The sequence below is a fragment of the Molothrus ater genome, chromosome 3 (assembly GCF_012460135.2).
Source record: "Molothrus ater isolate BHLD 08-10-18 breed brown headed cowbird chromosome 3, BPBGC_Mater_1.1, whole genome shotgun sequence".
Classification (NCBI taxonomy): domain Eukaryota; kingdom Metazoa; phylum Chordata; class Aves; order Passeriformes; family Icteridae; genus Molothrus; species Molothrus ater.
The window spans coordinates 58,224,281-58,248,778 of record NC_050480.2 but is presented as its reverse complement, the minus strand read 5'-3'; the positions used below and the strand labels follow the sequence as shown (position 1 = coordinate 58,248,778).

The 24,498-nt window shown below is 40.0% G+C and overlaps 1 protein-coding gene across 1 annotated transcript; it reads right to left on the bottom strand.

Annotated features, from left to right (window-relative positions):
* Positions 1–4,087: 4,087 nt before the first annotated feature.
* SLC18B1 (solute carrier family 18 member B1) lies at positions 4,088–21,421 on the bottom strand. Its single transcript, XM_036381007.2, has 14 exons — positions 21,319–21,421; positions 20,793–20,932; positions 19,619–19,714; positions 17,895–17,968; positions 16,976–17,123; positions 13,594–13,750; positions 11,986–12,122; positions 10,395–10,496; positions 9,394–9,485; positions 8,289–8,384; positions 7,630–7,704; positions 5,846–5,939; positions 5,702–5,748; positions 4,088–4,894 (listed from the first exon to the last, which is right to left on the bottom strand). The coding sequence occupies exons 1-14, from the start codon at positions 21,353–21,355 to the stop codon at positions 4,822–4,824; spliced, it is 1,368 nt and encodes a 455-aa protein (XP_036236900.1). The 5' UTR covers positions 21,356–21,421; the 3' UTR covers positions 4,088–4,821.
* Positions 21,422–24,498: the final 3,077 nt, after the last annotated feature.

Below are 24,498 nucleotides of genomic sequence, written 5' to 3'. Positions count from 1 at the left end.
ACCACAGAGTCCTCTCACACAGTAGTGCTGACTGAGGGCTTCAATCATTAGGAACTTTGATATTTATCTGGTGATTTTCATCCCGAAGTACTTCTCTTTACACATTCCTAGATCCAGCATGCTCATTCAGGAGCCTGAAATACAAGCCTTTTAAAGGCTGCAGGAGAGATCTCGGTGATACTTGAACTAATGTAGCTTGGAAGCCTTCCTCCCTCTCTGCCTCACTTTTTTACCAAACGAAATATAGGCTGAGTCACATTAAGCACAATCAGACATCAGTGTGAAAGAGGAAGTAGCAAATGCTCCCTTGTTTAGCAATAGTGAGGACATCAGCCAGAAGGTGACTGCCCTGCCAGGGCTGAGCAGAAATATTTACAAGTGCAGCGCCAGGGGAATGCCCCGCAGAATTCCAGTCCCACTGCCGGCACAAGGTGCAGTGGATTCTCCCTGTTTGCCTCGGTACCAGCAGGCACCGCTCCCTATTTCCTGCGGGGCTGGGAGCTCGCCCAGGAGCAAGGAACTGACACCAGGTAAACAAACAAATCCACCGACTAAACTGAAGAAAACTGCAGCGATCCGAGCTCTCCGCGGCTGTGAACAATGGAAGGGGAAACTTATCTAGAGGTCCGCCTACTTTCCACACCTCTCTCCTCCCAATGCACCCTTCCCGCCCCTGTACGGCACCGTCCCCACCGCTGCCACCGCCTGATGGTGGGGGCTACCTGAGGATTTACTTTGCGAAGCAGGATGCAATGTGGTGCTAAATCAGCTTAGCTGTAGAGGGAGTCTGTCGTCAGACTGTGCGCCGGCTTCTTTTCTTGAGCTTAGCGAGAGGAGAGCGTGAGGAAGACTACTGAGCATTCCAAGGGTTAACCCTGCCTGGAGGAGGCTGTGTGAAAGGGCACTCGGCAGCCACGCAATCCCTGCCGAGCCCTGAGCACATGTGAGCAGGGGTCAGGAAGTCAGGAGGCGCTCACTTCTGCCAACAGCGCGTAGTTTTGTTACTTGTGCCCTAACAGGACAGCTTCCCGTAGGGCGCGGGAGAAATTTAAACATACAGCGCTTTTCCTCCCCAAACAGTAGAATGTTTTCCATTACTTCCACTACATGAATTGTAGAGGGATCCAGTTTGATACTTTCACAGACTATAATCTTATTCTTAAGACATTCCCTTGTCAAAAAACACCAATGTATTTTGCCTCCTACAAGTCTATATTTTTTCAATGATCTTGGTCAGATGAAGTATAAACAATGTTTGTGCTTCAAAGGAAACCTGCAGAACAAACAACAGAATTGGGCACCCATAGAAATTTTAGCTGGCAGACACAAAGCAATCCAGTCCACTTGCCTAAAGCACATTCTGCAGGGCCCACATCCTCACACGTGCCAGCCTGTCCCACCGGCTCCAGCTGTTCCCTCCCCTTACCCAACACCTGCTGGTGCAGTCCCGGCTTCCCTTGCACCTGTAGGAGCAACCATTCCATGGGAACACAGACATGCTCCTGAGAAATTGCTTCTTTTGAGCCTTTGTGACACAAACAGTTGACAATTCTGTGCTAGGGAGATTTTCCACATCCTAAAATTGTGGCCAGAAAGATTAAAGTAGAGTCCTTCAACTGTGAGTTAGGCCATGGTATGATAACACACTGCAGTGTGCTGAGCTGAATAACTGTTTTTTTGAAGAAACATATTTTTGAGACTATTTTTCCTTTTCAAAGGAAGTTAAAATTTTCAAAGGTTCTGTTTTGTTTACAAAAGTGGCTGTTCAGAAATGTGGTGGGAACAGTGTTGTGGAAATGGCTTTGAATACTCCAACAAAAATTTCAAATAATTAAAAACTCTCCTTTATTGGGGCACTGAATCCTACACCAGTAAAGTTAGAAGAATTTATTTTCTGTTGTTCCCAGTGTTTCTATTGTTTCCAGGCCAAGCCTATGCCAACCAAAGCCACCATGTAAAAATTCATACATAACAGTCCAGCAGAGTATTGATTTTTGCTGCAAAATCGAGTCAATAAATCAAAGTGCAGTAACTATGCCATTAGATAAGGCAACTAGAAAAATAGAATGCCATCTTAATTATGAATATTACTATTAATTACCATTATTTGTGTTTAATTAGTGTTACAGAAATGAGCAGATGAAAGCTTGAAGGATCTGCAGTGAAATCATGCTGAAGCTTGATCTGTGGATGGAGGGTCCTTTTCATACCATCTCCCAAAGAGTGTTACACTCAAAACTGGCTTCGATGTAGTATTCTGATTTATCAGACGTCCATCAGCCAGCACCTGGTTATGAAAAGCAAAATAAGCAGGAGCATCATCAAAGCAGTACTATTGTATGGCAAACACAAAATCATATATTCAGTAATGTTGATCTAGTCAAAAGAGCTCCAATCTCAATTGGAGCTAGCAGGAAGGCTGAGAAAAATTACATTTCTGTCTTGAGGGAGATCTGGTTCTAGAGGATTTGGGGAACAGGGCAGAAGAGAATTGGCAAGGTGGACTTACTGTTTGAATACAACCAGGAAAATCAGGCAGAAATAAAGCTGCCTCATGCTCAAGGCAGAGGACAGAGGACTCTGGTAACAACTAAGTTGCTCTTGTAGTGGCTTTTTGACCGCTAATGTCTGACAAATCACAAGAGTGTCCCACTATGTCGAACTCTCAATTCTGCAAACACATGCACACAAAATTGCTGCTTGACTTCTAGCATCTGCTCAGCAAAAATATACAGTGAAAACAAAGCCTATAAAGAAAATGTGACACTCAATGTCTCCAGCCCACAAGTACTATTTGCAGAACTCATGAGAACATTTCTCAGAGTTAGGGTTCCATCTAGTGGAGAAAATGAAGTTTGGGTCTTTACATGGCCAAAATACCAATAAAACACCAGGGTCAGAAGATGAAGAATAATACTCACAAACTTCCAGGACTGATTATTGAACAAAGACTAGTGGTGTAGTAGTCAACTTAAGAATTTCCAAATTCTTACATAGCACATTTTTATTTTGTTTATATCAAGAACTTTACAAGTTCTCATGTCCTAGGCCTGTTGACGTGTATGCATGCTTAAAGCTGATGGGAATTTCTGTTCAGGTCAGCTGCACTACACAGATAGAATGTTGCCCATGAGAACGAGGATCAATTGGAGCACTGTCACATCACCTGTCATATCTAAAGTGGAGTTGTGTGTATTTGCTGAAAGGAAGTTGACCCTCATTCCCAAGGCCCACGCTGAGTGAAATTGGACAGCTGACAACTGTGGAAGGGGTTCACCCAAGCAGTGAACAGAATGGTGTCAATCTGAAATCTGCTTGCCAAGACCACAGCTGGGTCACGGCAGAGTAACTCTGCACAAGTGAAAATACCAACATAGCCAAAGGATGTATTGAAAGTCACAAATCCTGGATCCTTGGGGTAATTAAATGGTTTCTCTGTCACAGAAAGGTTGCATTGCTCATGGAAAAGAAAAAAAAATGGAGAAAATAAAATATTAGAAAATATCTTGCATCCACCTCCAGTCCTCTTGGCTCCTTCTCACTTGGCTTATCATCAGCATTGGCATGGTCAGCATTTCCCAGTAAATTGAGGTGTACATTCCTGGTTTCAGTATAGTCTAATGTCTGATACAAAATGGAAAGGAAGCTATTAACAAGATGTTCCGTGGAGAAGTCTGCCCTTTGGTACCTTGAAGTCTCACAGCTCATGTGGCAACCACAGCAGTTGTTCTTTCTAGGCCAAAAGAGCTCTGACAGAGAAAGAAGTATTTCTTATGTAAAATCCAGGAACTATTCACAGAAGAAACTGACTGGAAGTTGCTAGGACAGACCACTTTTCTTATTTGTGGTAAAAAAGCCACCACAAAGAAGCCCTTCTAGAAGCCAGTTATGGGCTCCATGATAAATTGAAGGACTTTTGCCACAACCAAGGTCGAGAAGTCTACTGTGAGTTTGTCAGGACTGTCCTTGTCTCAGTTCCCTTTGAATGTCTTTAGCTGAGCATCTGGAAGAGGTGAGGTAATGTTGGGTTTTCTTCTCCATAGTAGCCCTAGAGTCCTTAGAGATTTGCTGTTGCAGAAGCAATAAGTACGAACATTCTGGCAAGCATTTATTAGCAAAATAAATCTCACAATCACCAAGCTGAGTCTTCATATATAATACAAACATCCATTTATCTTGTGTGTATGTATATAAATGTATACACCAGATGCCAAGTCTCCCCCAGGACTGAAGATCAGTTTTTATTGTGTAGATATGGCAAATTTTCATTATTTTTGCATCTCATTTTCAGGCACTTGCAAGATAACACAAGTGCTGGTAGACAAGAAGTATCTTAGACTCTTGTTGTCTAAGAAAATGTACAAAACTTAGGGAAAAAGTTGCTTTATTGAAAACAATATTGTGCTTGGTCCTTTATCATTTCAAATTCTGTTTTTACAAGATAATGAATTTCCTTTAAAAAATGTACAGAAAATCATGGTAGCAAAATAGTAGCTTTACCCAAGAATAATGCACAGCACACACAAGCGTGGAAACAAGACATTTGAGAACACAACTTTTCACATACAGTGGTGCACTGTACATGGAACACAATTAAATAGGCTGACAGCTGAGTGTTACTCATCATTTAGGAGAACTTCCAAAAGAAAGGCAGTCAGTGTTTAGTGTTTCAAAACAGTAATGCCTCTACAATTAAACCACAACTGGTTGTTCACTAAGGGATCATGTCCCAGCTCCAGAATAATGAAGCACTGTTAAGGCCAGTCACCTCGATACTAGGTTAAACAACAACAGCAAACAGAGAATTGAAAGTATGCCTGGCTATGTTTCATTGCCCATTAGACGAGTCCTTTCTTCATTATCACCAGGAGGATTTTGCAGGCTGGAACTGGAACTGTTCGCATAAGGAAAAGAGAAGAACAGATAATACAGCTTTTATATTCTCTAGATACCGCTATGTGATATCAACATAATATGCAAAGAAGCACATTACATGGAAAGAACTACATGGATCACTGGGTTCCCTACTACTGCACAGAACCATGTACTGTTCATCCCATGATCATACAGTTGATCAGATTGAAAGGGACCTTTAAAGGTCAGCTAGTCCAGATACCCTGCCATGGGTAGCAACATGTTAAACTAGACCAGGTTTCTCAGAGCCATGTCCACCCTGGGCCTGAATGTTTCCATGGATGAGACATCCACTACCTCTCTGGGAACCTGGTCCAGTGTTTCACTACCCTCATTGTAAAAAATTTTTCATTATATCTAGTCTGAATCTACCTTCTTTTAGTTGTTGGTGAGGATACTAAACATTACTGGTCCCAAGGCAGACCCCGGAGGGACACGACTCGTCACTAGTCTGTGTCTGGACATTGAGCCATTGACCACTGCTCTCTGCATGTGACCATACAAACAATTCCAGCTCACAGACACCTTCCTGATGGAGGAACCATCAGTAGGGCTGCTCATTAATGCCACGGTCTTGCTGCTGGTATAGAATAGACATTGCCTGGTTTAGCTGTTCGTTTAGGTCAGTAGGGATTTAGGAAACCATACAGACAAATTATTTAAGCAATGTTTTTATTGCTCATCTTATCATTATTAGGTTGATAGTGAGGAAAAAATGCAAGCACAGATTTCAAAGGTTTGCTTTATATGATTGCAAGCAAAATAAAGAATAAATATCTCAGCATACCTTTTCCTTGTTGCCTCAATGATATAAAATATTCCAGTTGCAAGACCCTTTGAGGAAACAGCCAGTTACAATTGTAGTAATTATAACAAACTTATACAATAGTTCATAACTGCAACAGATATTAAAAAATGTGTAATTACTTACACTTAACAGTGGCCATCCTCCTTGGATGGCTGCAGCCCATTCAAAACCTAGTTCTTCATTTAGAAATCCTCCCAGAATTGGACCTACAAATGCCCTGCATCAAATCAAAATCAGGTATTGGCATCCCAAACATAAAGGGTAACAGTAACATACCATATTCTCAGAGAACTGTTTTATTGGGTTTTGTGGCCTTCCTTCAAAGACTCTTACCTTTGACAACAAAGAGATTTTCTTCCACAGACCTAACTTTCCTAAAATGCACAATAAGTATGAATTTGTTGTTTGCCAAGGCCCCAGTAAATCTAATTACCTCCTCATCTGGAAACAGGATCCACATCCAGAAAGCTGAATGCAGTCTTTTTAAGTAGAGAGACCCAATTAAGGAACATGCTCTAAGAAAACATCTATGCTGATCAATTCTATCATAAGAGAAATTCAAAGTTGCATCCCTCAAAACAAAAAGTTTCTAAACTTCAAGACAAAGGTGTGATAAATATAAGCAGGTGGGGAGGCACAATGTGACAGACATGGTCACTGCAAGGTTCAGCTGTGTTTAACTGCCCTGCACCTTTATGCCTGTCTAAAAATGCAGGTTATAAAGGTTATGCAGCTGCTCTCTCTTTAGAAAGGTCTCACGACAGACAGGGAAAAAACTGTGTAAAACTAGAGAGACTTCCTGGAAGCAAGTTACCTTATAAAACCAGGCTTGATAGCAGCATAAACCTGTGTCGGTACTAAACCCTACACCAAATAAACAAGACTGCTAGACAGCTAGATCTTGGAAAAAAATGGTGCAAATTTGTGCCACTGAAACATACCTGCAGCCACAGAGGATTACAAGGACAGATAAAAGTATCCTGTAAGTGACTACCAATAGGGACATTCTGTCACTTCCCACTGAGTGACAGCTCTGAAGGGCCACTCAGCCAGTAGCATGTTTCACTTATTTCTAGGATGATGACCCTGACTATATAGAGTTACAGACACACTCTGCTAAGCTATACAAGCATAAATTTTAAAGAATTTCTGTGACTTAAAAAGAAGATTTTACCTTAAGCTATCCCAGGAAAATGGAAAACAGAATTAGTCAGGAGCAGACATCTAACTCACTCCACCTGGGTGGACTTAGTTTTGTAAAAAATTAAAGTCCACATCTCTCTGTATTGAGCATTAGATATTTTAGTGAAAGGAAAAATCACCACACAAAAGTGCAAGCAAACATCCACTTTAATCACTGCAGTTTTTTGATATGCAGAGCAATATGTTTCAAGAAAGATGACTTCAGAGCATTGTCAAAAAAAAAGTTTTACCTTTTTGGGGGTAAAAAGCTTTAACATGCCTACCAGACACCGGTCAAGCAAGATACTTTTGAACCAAGATCAACACAGCGACAGCCAGGTTCCCATGTGGCAGTATGTAGGGGGATAGACAATAAGAAAATAAAGATAGTGTAGAAAGTAATCTTACCCCTAAGGAGTTGCAGCTCGGCCAATTATCAAAGATTAGGAACAGGCCTGACTTTAACAGGCCACAGCTGTAACCAATGAGAAGAAGAGTGCTATAAAAGAGTGGGGTGGCTGGTTGAGAAGGGAACTGGAGTCAGTTGGCTATTTTGGGAAGAAGAAAGAGGCAGTGCTTGGAGGAGTTGCCCATGAGAAACACCAAGAAGGTGTGAAACTTTTGTGATAAGGAGACAACAGTATGGAACCCCTGCAATAAGATGACAACAGCACCAGTGTGGAACAGCTGAACTCTCATAGCTTACAAAATAGGGGTAAACTTACCCGAGGGACCACATGGCATTGAAGAGCCCAGACACCAGTCCCAGAAGACTCAGACCTTCTTCAAATCCATTCTCACTGCAGAAAGACAGACAAGTTGGGGTACTCCAATACATACTTTGTCTCAGTTTGTAGACTGAGACACAAGTAGACTCCCTACAGACTTTTTCCCCTCCTTTTAATTTGCACACCACATAAACAGTCAACAAGCAGAAGTGTACAGTAGAATTTCTGTTTACCCAGTACTTTCTTCTTTACTGCCCCTCTGAAGGATTGCAGTGCCATTCTTCATCTGTTTTCTCCCAAGTTAAGATCACACCATCACACCAATTCCCCACGTTTCATATGGCAAGTGTGAAACTGTGACAGGTAGCTTTTTAGAAGCAAAAACTTGTTCCAAAAGGAACATACTAATAAGAGTAAATCAAGGCCCTTCTACATCATTACCGAAGTATGCATTCACAAAGTTATATTGGGAGGATGACTGGGGTGCTCAGTCAGAAAAAACTAAGACAATAAGAGTAGTGGAAACAGTTAAGTGTTACTATCTGTCTTTGCCTCAAAAAGGGGGAAAAAAGCCACACTTCATATTCACCCCTGTAAGACAGTTGCAGATTCCTAGTGTCAGTAACATGAAAGAAATGTTGGACCAAGTTACTTACTACGCACATTGCAGGATCTCTGGAAACACTGGGATAGCACTCATGCCAAGGGAAAAGCCAATCAAAACCAACACTAGCACAAACATCCACAGCTGACTGAAAGAGAGGCATTTACAAGAAGTTAGCTGCTGAAGACTCTTTTCAGTAAGGACTAAATTTCACTGAAGGCTGTTGTATCAGCTCTCCCTGACTGATCAGCAGTCTTGAAGCCAATACTAATACTTGAAAAATCCAGTTCTATACTTTAGAAAAAAGACTTTGTAAAAGAATATGAAAAGCTTGTGCTCAAATTACATATTTTCTTATCAAATGCAGTTCATTTTATGACATGCATATAGGGAAGAGTTATATAGATGAGGTTAACTGAGCAATGCCTGTGTACAAGCATCAGACTTGGTTTGTTGCAGAAGTGAAGGATTTTGAAAATTTTTGATATTTAAAAATTAGCAGCCTAGGAGGAGTTCTATGCATTAACAAGCCTATTACGTTAACACAGCATCTAACCTAGGACAGAAGGATTGTGTAGTTGTTTTGTTAATGTAGCAGTGTTTTGCTGTGAATTAACTTGAGAAGTATGACATTACAGCATTCAGGTACAACAAACATTGTCTTTGCTAGTGAAAACAAAGCTATAACCTGTCACTTTTCTCAGTAGGCTATATACAGAGAGAAGTAAAATCAGTACTGCTGCACAGCCATGCAAATAAACCCTATAGTTTAAAAATACTGATGAAACAGAAAAATCTGGAAAATAAGACAAAATGAGAACTTTGTTTTGCTGAACAGGAAATGCCACAAAACTGTGAGGGAAGAAAAATAAAAAGCAACATTCTTCCTACCATACACATTACCATGAACAAAGTAACACTAAAAAAGCAAAAGAAAAGGATCTATTTTACGAAGCTGTAAAATCTCTGTTTTCAGATGATTTCACAGCTTCAGTCTCATGCTACAACATCAAAAACCAACCATGTTTCATGGTCAAAAGTGGAAGTTAAAAACCAAATCTGTTTCATGGTCAGAGCTGCTAATTACAGGCTTATGGATATTCATGACTATGGTTGAAAACATCACATAATGGGACAGGCTCAGGTAGAGGCAGTACCTTTCAATGTGCAGTACAGGAGCAGGTCCTAGCATGAAAAGGCATACTGCTGTCATTAAGTCTCCAAATATCAGCAGCCACTTCCTGATGTACTGTGTAAGAAAAGGAAAAGCTATGCAATTTAAAATTGGGAATTTGTCATGTACATCAAAAAACAACAAATTCTTGTTTCCTCACTCCAGATGCAATCACTGGCAGCAGTGGCTTAGTACAGAGATTTCGGAACACTGAGCAATGATCCTTCTCAGTTAGCAAAGTATTTTAGGTCTTAGTCTTCTTTAATATAAGAAACACCCTGTATCATTTTATGATGATCTTTAAGTTCCTTCCAACCCAGGCCATTCTATGATTCTGTGTAATTCTCATGTACAAAAGGCATTACTAGTTTGTGTCAGGAAAAAAGCATCAGAAAATTGTCACTGTCCTTCAGGCATAGTATTCAAAGTGTAGGTTTCCTTGATCAATTAGCGCTGGCTGTCAAAAAGGCAGTTTTAGGTGTATCACTGTCAAAGTCTCTTTCTATGGTGCTGTTAAGAGCTAAAGGACGAGGCTAAAGGATAGGCAGCCCACGGTGATGATCTAATTTGAATATTACACTTTTTATAAAATAAAGTCAATACAGCTAACCAGAACATCTTTACTCCTTTTCTCAAAAGCTAATAGAATTAGATGTGGTTAAAAGCATGGATAACTGGGACATATTTTCCTACTCTCTATTCCATATTGCTTTGAAAAAGATTGTGCTTAGTCCACTAGAAAAGCTCAGCACACTTCAGCTCCTTGTCCAATTTCCTTTACTGACTTGGACATTCTTAAATTACCCTAGATCTTGCAAAAGAGACCTCCCACGTGGCAGTAATGGGTGCATGTGCAAGGTCTTGAAAGGCAGATCCCTTTACAAGACCAGGCCGAGATCCTTTGTTTTATCCACTGTTCCCCACCTCTAAGCAAAAGCATGGAATGCTTTAGTCACACTGCACAGACAGCAGGGTAGGACTCACCGGCAGTTTGTCGCTTACGAGTCCAAGGAGGGGAGAAGACAGGGAGTACGAGAGTGCCAAACCAAGGAACACCAAGCCCACATAACCAGCTGGGAGCGTGAACTATGGAAACGAAGATCAATAAAACAAAAACCAAGACAAATCATATATGCTACGTTCATTAAGGACCATCCAAGAATTATATATTAAATCAAAATACTGAAATGTGCAATTTTAAGTATTTTACTGATACCCTACAGAGGTTTTTCATGTATTTGAAATCATCCACAGAGCTTCCGTTTCATTGCTTTTACCAACACTTTTTAAGCATGATGGAGTGGTGGAGACACCTGACACAACTGTACACATATAAAGCCTAAATAATGTCAGGAGGAAACATTATGCTATGTCCCCTATATGAGCACGCTGGATTCTAACACTACAATCTGACACACTTGAAACAGACACTGCAGATACTGAAATTTCAATGGATTTAGTCTCTACCTCTCCAATCTTTAGTTTTATTTGCATTAGAAAAAATAAGCACTGTATTCATCCATTATTAATCAGCACATCTTAAAAGTAAGTAGTGCCATAAAACTCAATTCCAACTTTTCAACCAAAGGATGACTTTTATGGGAAGGAATAAGAGGTTTTTGCTGACACCCTGAGGCCCACATTTTCCTAATCCAGACACATATTTCTGCATTGAAACAAAATGTGTAATGATCATAAGCACCTCAGTTTCTCAAATAAGTGCCTTAACTAAGTGTTAGAAGGTATTCCAAGATGTTTCATATGGTATAGACTACATAAATATTCACTATTTCCTTGCCATAAGCAAATATGTGATGATAACTCTAATTTAGTGGTTAGAATACCTGCCAAGAGGGCCACAGCCCTTTTACAGCAAGTATCTGTAAGCACAGAGCAAAGGGAAAGCAGAAGAGCCATAGAAGCACACAGACTCTACAGTGGGATAATTTCAGATCCCTCCCATCATGGGAGATTGAAGATGTACATTCACATCTCCACTGATCAAAGAACTTAGCATCAAGTCCCCACCACCCTGAACAAGTACTCCAAGTACAGATTAGGCAGACAAAAAGTAGCACAGCCATCTGTGAAACATTACCCCTTGGAAAAACAACTCATAAAAAAAGCACTCAAAGACCATTGCTTAATTTTATCTAGGAACAGAATCTTAAAGGGCTTCACATCAAGAGATGTAACATTGCCAGTGGCTGCAGCAGCTTTCAAGAATTTGATTTCAGGAAGGAAGAAAAAATACCTTTTTTACGAAAGCAGTTTCTATGCCCTGTTCAGAGACAGTACTTTGCAGCTGAAAGACCTTTAAGTGGAGAAAGCCCATTTTAAAAGACCTTACACTTCTCATTCTCAAAGTTACCAAGACCTAGCAGGAAGAGATGATGCAATAGATATTGACTTATCAGTACTGTGTAAATCAATTTATTTGGAATTTATACAACTAACAGTTAACTAAAGCAGTGTTAATGGGACGAAGCTCAATTTTGTTTAGGATATTTACATTTAAAGCTAGTTACTCAATATTTATTAAGTCAAGACTTCACTGCATGTTAGCAGGACTTACCTTCTTTAAGATAAATAGAGATATTGTGGGATCAAAAAAACCCAAGCATGCACTTAGAGAAAATATAGTGAGACAGAGTATTAGGACTTTTGGCAGAAGAATGAGCTTCCAAAATGATTCCTTCCTAGGAGTTGAATCTGTTTCAATAGAAGAGGGGGGGAAACTGCATTATTTTCAGTGGCATAAGCTCATGATTGATCTTCTTGCTTTAGAAAAGAAATAGTATTTCCCTTTTTTTAGTCTTCTTACTTCTGTTGCACAACAGATGAAAGTCAATAGTTGATTATTATGTGCTATACTATTTTTATAGTAAAAACTAAAATTCAATAGATGAAAAAGAAAAGCATACAATTTAGATTCCAGCACTGCAAATCCCCAACTTGAAAAGAACTAAAGCATATATTACTCCAATTATGTGAAAAAAGTATTTGCTTCTCTGCTAGCAGTTATACAATGAAATCTTCCTGGATATGTCTCAGCTTGATACTTGAACACATATATAAACAATTCATATCTTAAAAAAGAAACATGCTTTGAGAGTAAGATTGCTATTTATCAGTTGAGATCTATCCAAGTTTTTAAACAACTAATTGAACTCCAACATGTTCAATTTGTAGTCCAGGAAACTTTTTTCAGATGTCATGGTTATGTGGGAATTTTAAGTCAGGCCTCTTCCTGATGGTGTTTCTCCTATAATACCTGAATGTGGTCTCAAAGTGTACAAAGAACTGAAAGTTCAGGCATTATCATCCATCAGCTCAGAGCTAACATTTATGTAACATACTTCCAAACTGGCAGTGATATCATGACAATTTCAGAACTTGGGGAGGTCAGGGGGGAAAGTCAGCAGTAGCAACACACTATTTAATCATTGTAAGTTTCTTCTAAAAGCCAATAGACATACTTGAAGTTATTTTCCATTGGAAAATAACATGGTTTTTGTATTAAAGGATAAAAAATCAAAATTAAAGAAGCATTTCAAAGTTACTAGCATTTTTTTTCTCTAGAAAAGAGTAACAGAACTGTAACCTTACAATTATAGTCTTGCATGAGGACTTATCTCTAAGCTAGTTTTCTGTCCAAGCAGGATCATCTAAAATTTAATAAATTTATATGACCTCCAGCACTTCATTAAACCCCTCCCTTATTAACTTTAACATTCTTTCATGTTAATCAGATCCTGCATTGTTCAGTACAAATAAACACTTCTTTTCCTCCCTATAATTAGTTTTCCACTCTACTGTTAACTCAAACATGTTGAGTTCTCCTGTTTTAGGCAAAATCTGTCTCCAGCTTTTCTTCAACTAGCAGACACAACTGATCCTTTACAAGCCCTAAATCTAAGACAAAAGAAAACAAAAATATATCAGTTCACTTCCACACAAAGTTCCTACTATTTGCAGAAACTGGCATGAGTTGTGTTAATTCCAGGCCATCTCATGAATTTAGGTTAGCATTAAACATGGACCTGATCAAGATGATAAGCTAATTCAAGTGGAGTCTTGCCCTCTGACTTGGATCAGACTCCAGAAGCCGACACTTTTTTAAAGACACTTAAGCACATGAGAAGTTAAGGTGAGCGAAGGAAGCAGGCAGAAGGATGCTTACCATATCTTGGCAATATGCACATATTCACAGGCACCAAAGCCAGCACTATGCATCCCAGCGTGATGAAAGGGACCTCGTAACCAAATGATTGATACAAAAAGCCACCCAAAGGTGGGCCCAGCACCAGTCCAAGTCCTGAAAAAATCTCAAGGCTGCCCTAGAGCATGAAAAAGCAAGCAGAAATGAAGTCAGTATGTTGAGAAAATACAATGCAGCAATGCAAAGCAAGCCATGTGTCTGAGGAGCAGTACAACATATCCAGGGTAGTGAAAAACAGGACAATGCATTGCCAGGACAAGAGCTAGTAGTGACCTTCACAGGGTGGGGATAGCAAAAGGAATTCCACAGTTATGTGTCTGACAGCCATGACCTCTTTTGCTTCTCTACAGGGAACCACCTGTACTGGTTCCTGTACAGCATTCACAACTCTTGTTGTCACCTAACAGATATCAGTCTTGATGTAAGGCAAAAGCTCCAGTAGCAGAAAGCATTCACAGGACACCTCAGGCTGAAGGGATCATCTCTCCCACCTGCCATTACACTCCAGCCTGAGGGAAAGGATCTAAACACACCTACTCAGATGGGTCATTATCTCATGGGATGAAGTATATGTGCAAAGTTAAAGCTTTCTCTCCATAAACAACTGTTTGGACTCACTCCCTAGGGATAGGAAAAAATAATGAAACTGCAATGGGGACAACTCAGATTGTTTTGGATATAATTTATTAAGCTGGTATGTTTTATAAGATGCTAATTTGTAAAACGACAGTAATACAGATACATCTTGTGCTACAATGTCATAGTCACCACTGTCAACATCTGCCTCAACAATTGATTAATCAATGCTTAGATCACCAGGAAGAGCTGGTGGTAATAACTGCTTACAGATAAAAGTTATGATAACTTCCAGAATTGAGAAAGATAACTCCAGGGAATAATTCTCATCTTTAGTTTTACTCATACTGTTAGCCTTCAGAAACACATATTCACATAAGCGATTATATGCAGGTGCTTTTATTAAGAGCTCTGGGAATCAGGGGTGTTTTCCACCCAAATCTGACTCTGACTATACATTCAAGATGATCAAGTTTTTATATTCTATCGTTATATAACTTTCATGTTAATTATTAAACTTACATTGTTCTATGGTATACATAGATTTCAGCTAAGCATAGCCCCCCTTAAATTTCCAACATAGTTTCTCATGATTATTCTTAGGATTATATAATAATTATATTTAATTACTAAAAAATCATCACATCTAACAATTATATCATTTATCATACTGCTTACGCAGGTGCAGTGATCTGAGAAAACACAAAGCCTAACATTTTCAAAGTCTATCTTTAACATTTTCCAGGGCTCCACTATCAATGCGAGTCAGAGTAGTCAAATGCCCTGAAAACAGTCAGAGTCAGCAAAAGCCAAGTTCTTTATCCTAGGTCAGTCTAGGGTTGCAATCTTTTTCTTTCCTAGCAAAGAAAATAACTAGGTATGGCCATTAACATCACTGTATCCAGATGATGCTTTCACTTTTGTTGCTCACCAGCCATAAAAAACACTTGATTTGTGAGACTTTGGTTCAAATAATTTACATGATTTGGGGCAGTCCATCATTTAGCCCTTTTAAGTTAATGAAATGGGGAGGGCATGGTGGGGGGGGGAAGCTGAGACATTGCAGTAGTACAGATCAGAGGATAAGATAAACCTGATACTGTAAAAGAAGTCAGATTGCTTATGTTCTGAAGTCCACATCTCCTCCCTCCACAGAGGGATCACGTTGACAAATGCTCAACTTCCCACTCCAACAAGGCTGATGTGCCTATATTTAATAACTTCCCCGTATACCCTCTAGCGTACCCAACAAGTAAAAGGAAGGCTGAAAACTTGTACCAAAATGGTAAGGAGGTGAAAACTGCTTTTCACAATCTAGCACTATCAAGAAGGACAACAGAGAGCAAGCCTAAAATAGCTTCATCCACTCCTTCAGGCCTCAATTTTACCCTAGGATGTACCTTGCTTAAACAATCAGCTCTTTCTTCTGCCTCCTGCCTCAGGGCTCACAGTAACAAGAGCTCTCCATCACGCCCAGTTAAGGATACTAAATCTACTTCATGAATAAATATGAAGAGTTTTTATTCTCAAGCAGAGCAAGACACTGGAGTTCACAATATGGTAAAAAGACAAACATTTAGAAGTCATCTGTCTTTTTATAGCACCCTTTCTAGATTTTAAACAAAGGTAGGTACCAAGCCACAGCCGTGTAGCATTTCTGATTTTGGTCTTGAGACATCCTTCACCACCACATATCATTTTCAGCCATGCTTTATGGTTACTGTGCTCTCATAACACAATTTCTTTTCTTTTTAATTCTGATTATAAAATAGGTAACTAAGTCCCTTAAAGTCAACATTACTTTACTTACCTATTTAAATTATGTTTTAAAATCTGCAAACAGGAAACTTTAACCTTATTGACTGAATAAATCCAAAACATGATTACAATATATAAATTGCTCCAATGAAAAGGTCAGCTAATCACTGCTGATACAACTTAGTGGGTTTCTTTTGAGTTATAGACATATTCTTATAGATATATATTTATAGAAGTAATTAAACAGCTTAACAAAAATACTAATAAAAGTAGAAACTTTTCTAATTTTATTTAATGTTCTTAAATAAGTTCTCAACATTTGCTCACTCATTAATATTTAACCCAGTTATTTCTGACAGAATATTTTTGAACTGAAAACCACAATGTATTGAAGAATAGACAGAGAAAACAGTATTTATTAAACACAAAACTTTCCTTTAACACTTTAAAACCCCAACTGAAAAAGGGTATCTCTGTTTGAAACGAATTGTTGATGATCAGAAATACTGCCCTCCAGATTTCAAGAAATTCTAGCTCTTATCTTTTCATACATATCTTTTATCAACAGGTTAGAAAAATTAAACCAAAATTGTTTCAGTTTTGCATCTTTCAGTCATTTAAATCAACACCATTTGAATTAATTTATCGTTTTTTAATCAATTCACATGGATCCTTACTATCCAGGTAGAGGTAGTCACTAAAAGCTGTGCTAGGATTTTATTAGTATTTTGTCTTGATTTTCACTGAAGAGATAACTACTGCCACTAATGGTCAGCTGTCTTCAAAGCACAAGCAACTAATATATACTGCTTAATTTATATCTAACCAGAGTTATGCTAAGGTCTGAACTTGTTATAGGATTGTGATTCTAGATTACAAACAAAACATTACATGATGATTTCAAATAAGACTGCATACGAGACAATAAATTTTCTCCTGATTTTAGGCTGCCCACTGGCAATTTGTCTTATTGCTAGAACTCAGCTGTAACACTGCTTTCTGAACTTACCAGGACAGTAGCTATATTAGTGGGAAATGCCTTTGCAAGGATTGAGAACGATGCTGTAATTGCTGCTGCAAAGCTTATTGCATCCATTGCTCTTACTAAAAAGCAGAAACCGATGAACATTGGTCCACTTGGCACCTTGTCGAGCATTCTGGAAAAGAAAAATCCCAACAATAAATTGGATCTCTCTCAGGATGGAAGAAGCCATATACTAAAGGCCCTAGAGCATCATTTCTTGCTCATTAAAAGACACAGTTACAAGACACACAATGCTTTCTATTACCACTTTTCTTTGAACCACATCAGTGAAATTATTCAAACTCTACCAAACTATTTCTGGCAGCTTTCTCCTTTTCCCCTTTACTTGGCAGTGAATAGGGCATGTAAACCATAACCTGTGAAAAACTCAAATGCCACCTTTGTTGCATTCCATAGCTTTTCCAAGCACCTGTGCAAGAAGTCTGATGCAATGTGTTAGAATTAACTAATAAGAGATTCTTTAATTGATAATAAAACATTTATTTTGCTAAAATTAGTGACTTAGCATCTCCACCTGACAGGCAAAGCTTCCCGTTTAAGCCCAATATTTTTAAGGAAATAATAATTAAAACATTATGCAGAAATAGTTTTCTTATTGCTGCACCTTTGACAGGCTTCTCGCTGTCTGCGAACTACTACTTAAATAGACAGAACCTAGATCCTCTAATTTCAAAGTAGTAAACAGACTCTGAAACCTAGTGAAATGGAGAAGTGTTTATTCTGCTTTGCAAGAGGTAATAAAAATTAAAGATGCAAGAAGTTAGATGACCTAACCAACACAGAAAAGATGCCCAAGAGTTTCTAATTTTGTGTCCATCTTTTCATATGGATGAAAATGATCAGAAGATAAATGCAACAAAACCAAGCAACAGAAATTACTTACCCAAACAGAATGGTCACACATCCTGAAACAAACATCCCTGACACAAACATGAATTTTGCTCCAATTTGTGAAAGCTGTAAATTAAATACCATTTTTACATATTAGTATTTCAAGGAAAGATCAAAAATTTCTCATACTGTTAAGAAATCAAAAAATTATGGGAACTTTATAGCACCTGTAACTTAAAGATTGGGAAACATTGCTTCTGCTGGTGTGCCTTCTTTCAATTATGAACCTAAAAATACTCTGAATGGTTAAGTGACTTAACCCAGTTTTAGAAAGGTAAGACAATGCTGCAGTTAACTATTTCATAGCAGCATGCTGCAGCTTCTGCAGAGCAGCAGGTTACAGCAGCATTCCTCATAATAAACAAGCAGAAAGTTTGTTTCCAAATCTCCCTGCAGCACTACCACTGACTGAGGGAAGGCCAGCAATACCCATCACGTATCTGGCTACTGAGAGTCAATGCAAGCTGATTTTTAAGCAAATTTAAGACAACCCTTAACAGCACAAAGCTTTGGCATGGGAAGGATGGGACTTTCAGGCCTCCCCATCCACCACCAGGAAAGGACCCCACCTTTTTTCATTTCAGACTCTCTCACCAGAGTGAAGGATGACAGGAGGCATGCCATAAAGCAAACTCGATCCCGCAACAAAGTACAGCTGAGCTTCTAATTCCAGACTGCAACTTTCCCTAAGGACAGTAGGTGTTTCAGGCCCTTTTTTTGTTCAGGCCTGAACAAAGTCCCTGCCTTTCAGCCATTATTACTAAAGCCTATATTTTGCTGAGTCTAACTGAAACCCTCCAGGTCTATTGATGTGCACTTCAGCTGTCTGCAGTGAGGATGGCACATTCACTCTCTCCCCTGTAAAGTACTTGGTGAGGCTTGTGCCATAGCTGAATACTACTACAGGCACCAAGACCTGGACTTAGTAATGGCACTTATGTGACACTTTATGAGCCACCTCAGCACCAGAGAAAAGCACTCACCACAGGGTCAACAAATAGGCTGCCCAATCAAAGACAAGAGAGGATTCTGAACTGCTGCTCAGCAGCAGCCCCAGCTTAGGGAATGATTCTGAGCAGCCCTAGCAAACACTGCATAGACAGCAGTGCTGCAGCACATAAACAAACATTTATATAACTTATTTGTGATTTCTTCAACATGAGAAAAATCCTGAATCTGTGGGAAAGCTCAAGTTACAAGAACTGGAGACATTTATCTCATATTAATATAGGATGAAGTTTAAACTGAGTTAAGCAGCAGAAAATCATAACAGGAGCAAATGTTTTAAAAAAAAGACAACATACCAGAAAAGAAGAAGAGGTGCATCTAACTAAAGAAAGAAACAAAACAAAAACAAAACACCTTAATGTCGCCAAAGGCAAACCGAATATATAAGTGCCACAAAGAAAAAGGGGGGGGTAGGAGAAAGGAGGTCATAGGAAGCAGAATTGATCCGATTACTCTAAAGCAAACAGAAAAGTTAACTAGAGAAACAAAACAGTCACATGTCTGTTGCCCTATGCTACTCAGGAACGACAGAAAAGTACTGACAAGACTTAGATCACACTCAGACTGACTGGTCAGACTCCAGTTACTGCAGACAGAAAATTGCAGTAGCACTACTGAAAAGACATCTCTTTTCTCAGCCTTGCAGAACTGCCTTCATGTACCAACCTGTGTCACCACAGAAAAAGTTACAGCTCCAATTATACTTACATAATTTCCCAATATTAAAGAAGTCAAGAAATTGACCAAAGCAAAACATCCAAAAATCAGGCCAACAATTGTGTTACTGGCACCTTTTTTTTCTGCCTGCAAAAAAGATCACAACCATGTAAAGACTCAGTCAAATTCTTGGTGAACAACATTCATGCCTTGCATATTTAAATCTATTTAATTGTCTATTAGTGTGGTTAGAAAGCAATTTCTTTTCTCAAAGGCAGTAGGGGCTCATAAGGTAACAACACATTTAAAAGACATGTCGCACTTCTAATATGTCATCAAGGGAAAAGCAATGTTAATTTGTCAGTGAATGAAAGTGAGTTATTTGCTGAACAAGCAGCCAGACTATATAAAGGTGGCTTCAATTGGTGTGCAAGGGCACTAGCTACAAAACTTTGATCCCTTGCACAGTGAGAGGGCAATAAATGGAGAGATCTGTTATCTTCACTGTGACATGCCACCCCATAACCAGCACCAGACAATTTTTTACTTATTTAGCTGGCCAAATACACTCACTTGGGCACCAGCAGTACACAGGCATATTTAGAGAAAAAGAATATTTCTTTGTAAATACTTGAGACAAAAAGAATATTTCTTTGTAAATACTTGGTAACAATTTGGTCATTAAAGAAATGGACATCTGCTGCAAAGGCACCATAACCATCTTTTTCTTTGTTGTATTCATTCAACATAAGCAGAGATTTTATTTTTTCCCCCTTCCTAGGTCAGGGAGTTAGCACAGTTAACGACACCAGAATGAGTTAACAGAGGAAGCTATAAATAAAAAGTCATTGAGAAGCTAGGGCACAGAAATGCAAGTCAGGACATTGGCAGAGTTTAATCTCAGCTCTACAAAACTACTATGCAACACTGAGCAAAAAATTATTTCACTTCTTCAAGAATCCACTTTGACTTCTATCTCATCTCATCTCATTAGTTTGCTGTCTCCTGTGCAGTCATAGGGAAGATTAATCCATGGACAAGATCCAGGTCACCATTTTATGTACTGCAGCTACACCAGCATCATGCTATCACTGAATTCCCACAACTGAGAAGTCTTAACTCAGAGCTCACAGCCAGCCATAAATGTCCCATGGAGGTCAAGATATTTCTAACAGTTTCAACATGCAAAAAAGTAATGTAGAGAGTAGCTAAGTTGTGTGTTTACCTCTGAAGGGAAAAAGGGTCCCAGGATTGAGTAGCACATCATTGAACTGAAATTTATAGAAGCGGCTGCAACTATTGTATAAAGCTGTTCTCTGGTAAGCCGTCTTGATTCCTCACCAACTGCTTCTGACACGCCATCGTCTAAAAATACCAAATAAAAATTATAACAAATTATTATAAGCTGACAGAGGGGAACAACTTACAAACCAGGTTGGAAAACTAAAACCCACACGAAACTTGTGCCCTCCCGGCTCTGAGATCGGAGTCGAGCCGTGCTGCCTTTTACCCCGTGCAGAGCGCAGACCTGGCCGCGGTGCAGGTGCCGGCAGCCGCCCCTCAGCCCGCCCCGGAGGCTCTGGGCTGCAGCCGGAGCTCCCGCCGCGCTCCCGGCCCGGCCCCGCCGAGAGACCCGACCCGTCCCGCTCCCTGCTCCCGGCCCGGCCCGGCCCGACCGCAGCCCGCGGGGGAGCCGCTTCCCCGGCCCGGGCCGTGCTGGAGGAGGAACGCGGGGAGCCTCCGCCTCTCACCTGGGGGCTGCTCGCCGCTCTCCGCCCGGCTGCCCATGGGGCCGCAGCGGCGCCTCCGCCGCACGTGTGGCAGCACCCGCGGGCTCCGCGAGCACCGGGGCCAGCGCCAGCCCGGCCGCCGGCACTGAGCATGCTCGGCCCGAGGAGCGGCCGCGCCCGGAGCCGCCGCCGGGACTGCCCGCATGGGCCGGGAGAGCGCCGGGCTCGCCGCGGTCCCATGGCAACCTGCCGGCCGCCGGCGTACGCCGCACACCTGGCCCAGGGCATGCACACCTGGCCCAGGGCACCCACGATACATTGCTAGATTGGTAGACCGAGCAAGATCGCCGATTATTACACAGCCTCCGGCATGTTGCAGGATTCATTATACAAGGGCTTAACGACAGCGTTGGCGCAAGAATTAATAGCTGTAAACTGGCCAGGAGTAAGTAAATTCAAGCTGGAGATGAGGAAGAGGTGGTAGAATCACTGCATTTGGCACAAGGTCCTATCCACAGGGTGAGAAAGTGAGGAAGGAGATGAGGTGTGAGGATAACTTCCAAACATAGTAAGAGACAGTTGTTCACCTGTTACTTGGGAGAGGAAAACCAGTAATCACATCTTAAAAGAACTATTTTAAGCTATCAGTATTCCATCTAGTCACCAGTTACAATATTAACATGCTTAGAAAGACGTTTCAGAGCAAACTTTGCCATGTACCTAACTTTAGAATCTCACACTCTACATGACAGGAAAAAGCAGAACTACTTTCTTACCACAAGATTAGAAAACTTAAAAGCTATTTAGCAGCCACAAAGAAAAGCAGCGACATGTTCCTTTGCTGGAACCTAGTCTGAGAATATATTTTGTGTGGCATGTATTATGGCTGTTGAAAAGTCCCTAAGAATACCTTGAACTTTCCCTGTCTGCTTCCAGAAAAAGACATAACCATAAATCCTTTCCACAGATATTGCCTCTTCAGCAGCTTTACTCCCCTCCACAAAAAAAAAAAAATAAGGAAGCGCACTTGCAAGTCGCAAGAGAATAAAGCATTCATTTTTGTGGCTGGAGATGAAGTCAATTATCTTCAGGAAATGAAACAATTCTTACTCCAACTACTTGCTCTTTCGAGCCTAGACTCTTAACTCCACAGCTTCCAACTATTTTCAAACCCCAGTCATCCTTTCATTACTAATTACACATGAGTAACCCAACAAAGCCTATAGAGTCAGATTTCTACAAAGTCAGTGTGCACAGAAGGCTGAAGTGTGAGAAGTAGCAGTGATACATGACTCCAATAGTGAAACATGGCTACAAAAGTCCTTGCTTATGCACTGCTCATTATTGCCAAAAGAAACTTGTTAATAGAACATGTTGGTTAATTCCTCACATATTCTTAATAAGCTTTCATTGTGGTTTAACACCAGCCAGCAACTCAGCCCCGCACAAACTCTCATTCACTCCCTCAGTGGGATCAGGCAAAGAATCAGAAGAGCAAAAGTTAGAAAACCTATGTGTTGAGATAAAGACAGTTTAACTGGTGAAGGAAGAGCCACACATGCAAGCAAAGCAAAAGGAATTTCTTCACCAATTCCCATGGGCAGGCAGGTGTTCAGCAATCTCAAGGAAAGCAGGGCTCCATCACATGTAACCATTATTTGGGAAGACAAATGCCATCACTCCAAATGTCCCCCACTTTTTTCTTCTTTCCCCAGCTCTGCATATGGTGAAAATGACATACAATATGGGATATCCCTGTGGCCAGCTGGGGTTAGCTGTCCTGGCTGAATCCCCTCCCAGCTCCTTGTGCATCCCCAGCTTCCTCACTGTTGCAGTGGGCTGAGAAGCAGAAAAGGCCTTGGCTCTGTGCAAGCACTGCTGAGCAGAAACTAAAACATCCCAGTGTTATCAATACTGTTTACAGCACAAATCCAAAACACAGCCTTGTGCTAGCTACTGTGATGACAAATAACACTACCCCAGCCAAAACCAGTAGAGCAACAAATACTTGCTAACCTTTGAACCAAGACCTGTTACCAGCCTATAACAACAGTTTATCAAGTCTAATAAAAATATATATATTTTCAAAGCATACAAGCCTTTCTTGCTTATGTCACATCTGCAACAACTTTAATGACATGTATTTTTTCTTTCAGATCCCAAATTGGATGTAGAATTCAAGGTTTGGAGCACTAGTTCTCTATAAATATTAGTTATAGAGTCAAATTCATGGCTTATGTTCACAAGGTAAAAACATATGAAGGACAATTGCATTAAGAGTAGCTTCCTTCATAGATGTCCAGGACATTATGAAATACTCAGCACATGTGGAAATACATATTCCTTATTATTGCTCTGTATAGTTGTGGAGATCTTAGAAAGACTTGCATTGCAATCAAGAAAGTCCTTAGTACATATTTACATCATATTAGTATTTTTTTTTGTCAGCAGCTGCACAATGCTATTGGGAAATAGTTTAAAATTACTCTAATGTGACCACATGATAACCACATCCTTTTAGTGTTTCATGCAAAATCTGTAGAAGGCAACAGAAACTAGCAAACTGTTTTGTTCTGTTATCATGAATCATGGCCTTAGTTAATTTCAAATTGGTATTGAAATACCATAGCTTGTCCTCTCTCTGAAACTCCAGAATGACCTCTTCTTAATTTCTCCAAGTACTTGAAACTTGACACAGAGATCTCTTGCATGTGGGTGGCTGTTCTTTTCTACATCTGGAGCAATACACATTTCTCCCTCAGGGCTGGTGAGCAGAACTTCTGTGGATATAAAACAAGAAGGCTTCCAGATTGATTTTCCAGCTTGATAGGACTGAGAAATAATTTCTATTTTGCAAGAAAAATGAGATTCTATCATTTTTCTATCATATCAGATTCTATCAAAATTCTATCCTATCATATTTATTTATTGGACATGGCTGTGTTTTTTATTTCCAGAGACAGATGTGAGATGAAAGTAAGTTTTTGCAAGGATTGTTCAGAACTCAAATTCACAACTTATTGTTCAGAGTTTAGCAGTGTCATGGACCTCTCTTGGGAGTTTGCAATACCTGATACTGTTCATCTGCCTACATTGCTGCCTCACCACACTGTGCCACTGTCTAAACTGCTCTTACTCAGTTCTTGAGTCTCTAGTTTACAATATGGCACTTAAACCATCCCTGTAGTCTGACATTTTGAA

What these genes read in the sequence shown, in the direction of transcription:
- SLC18B1 (XM_036381007.2), bottom strand. Translation starts at nt 21,355, where the DNA reads ATGGGCAGCCGGGCGGAGAGCGGCGAGCAGCCCCCAG. An exon ending in TGTGTGACCATTCTGTTTGG is followed by an intron (nt 17,124 to 17,894) that starts GTAAGTAATTTC and finishes TTTCTTTTCCAG; the next exon opens with AATGCTCGACAAGGTGCCAA. An exon ending in TCGTAAGCGACAAACTGCCG is followed by an intron (nt 9,486 to 10,394) that starts GTGAGTCCTACC and finishes TTTCTTACACAG; the next exon opens with TACATCAGGAAGTGGCTGCT.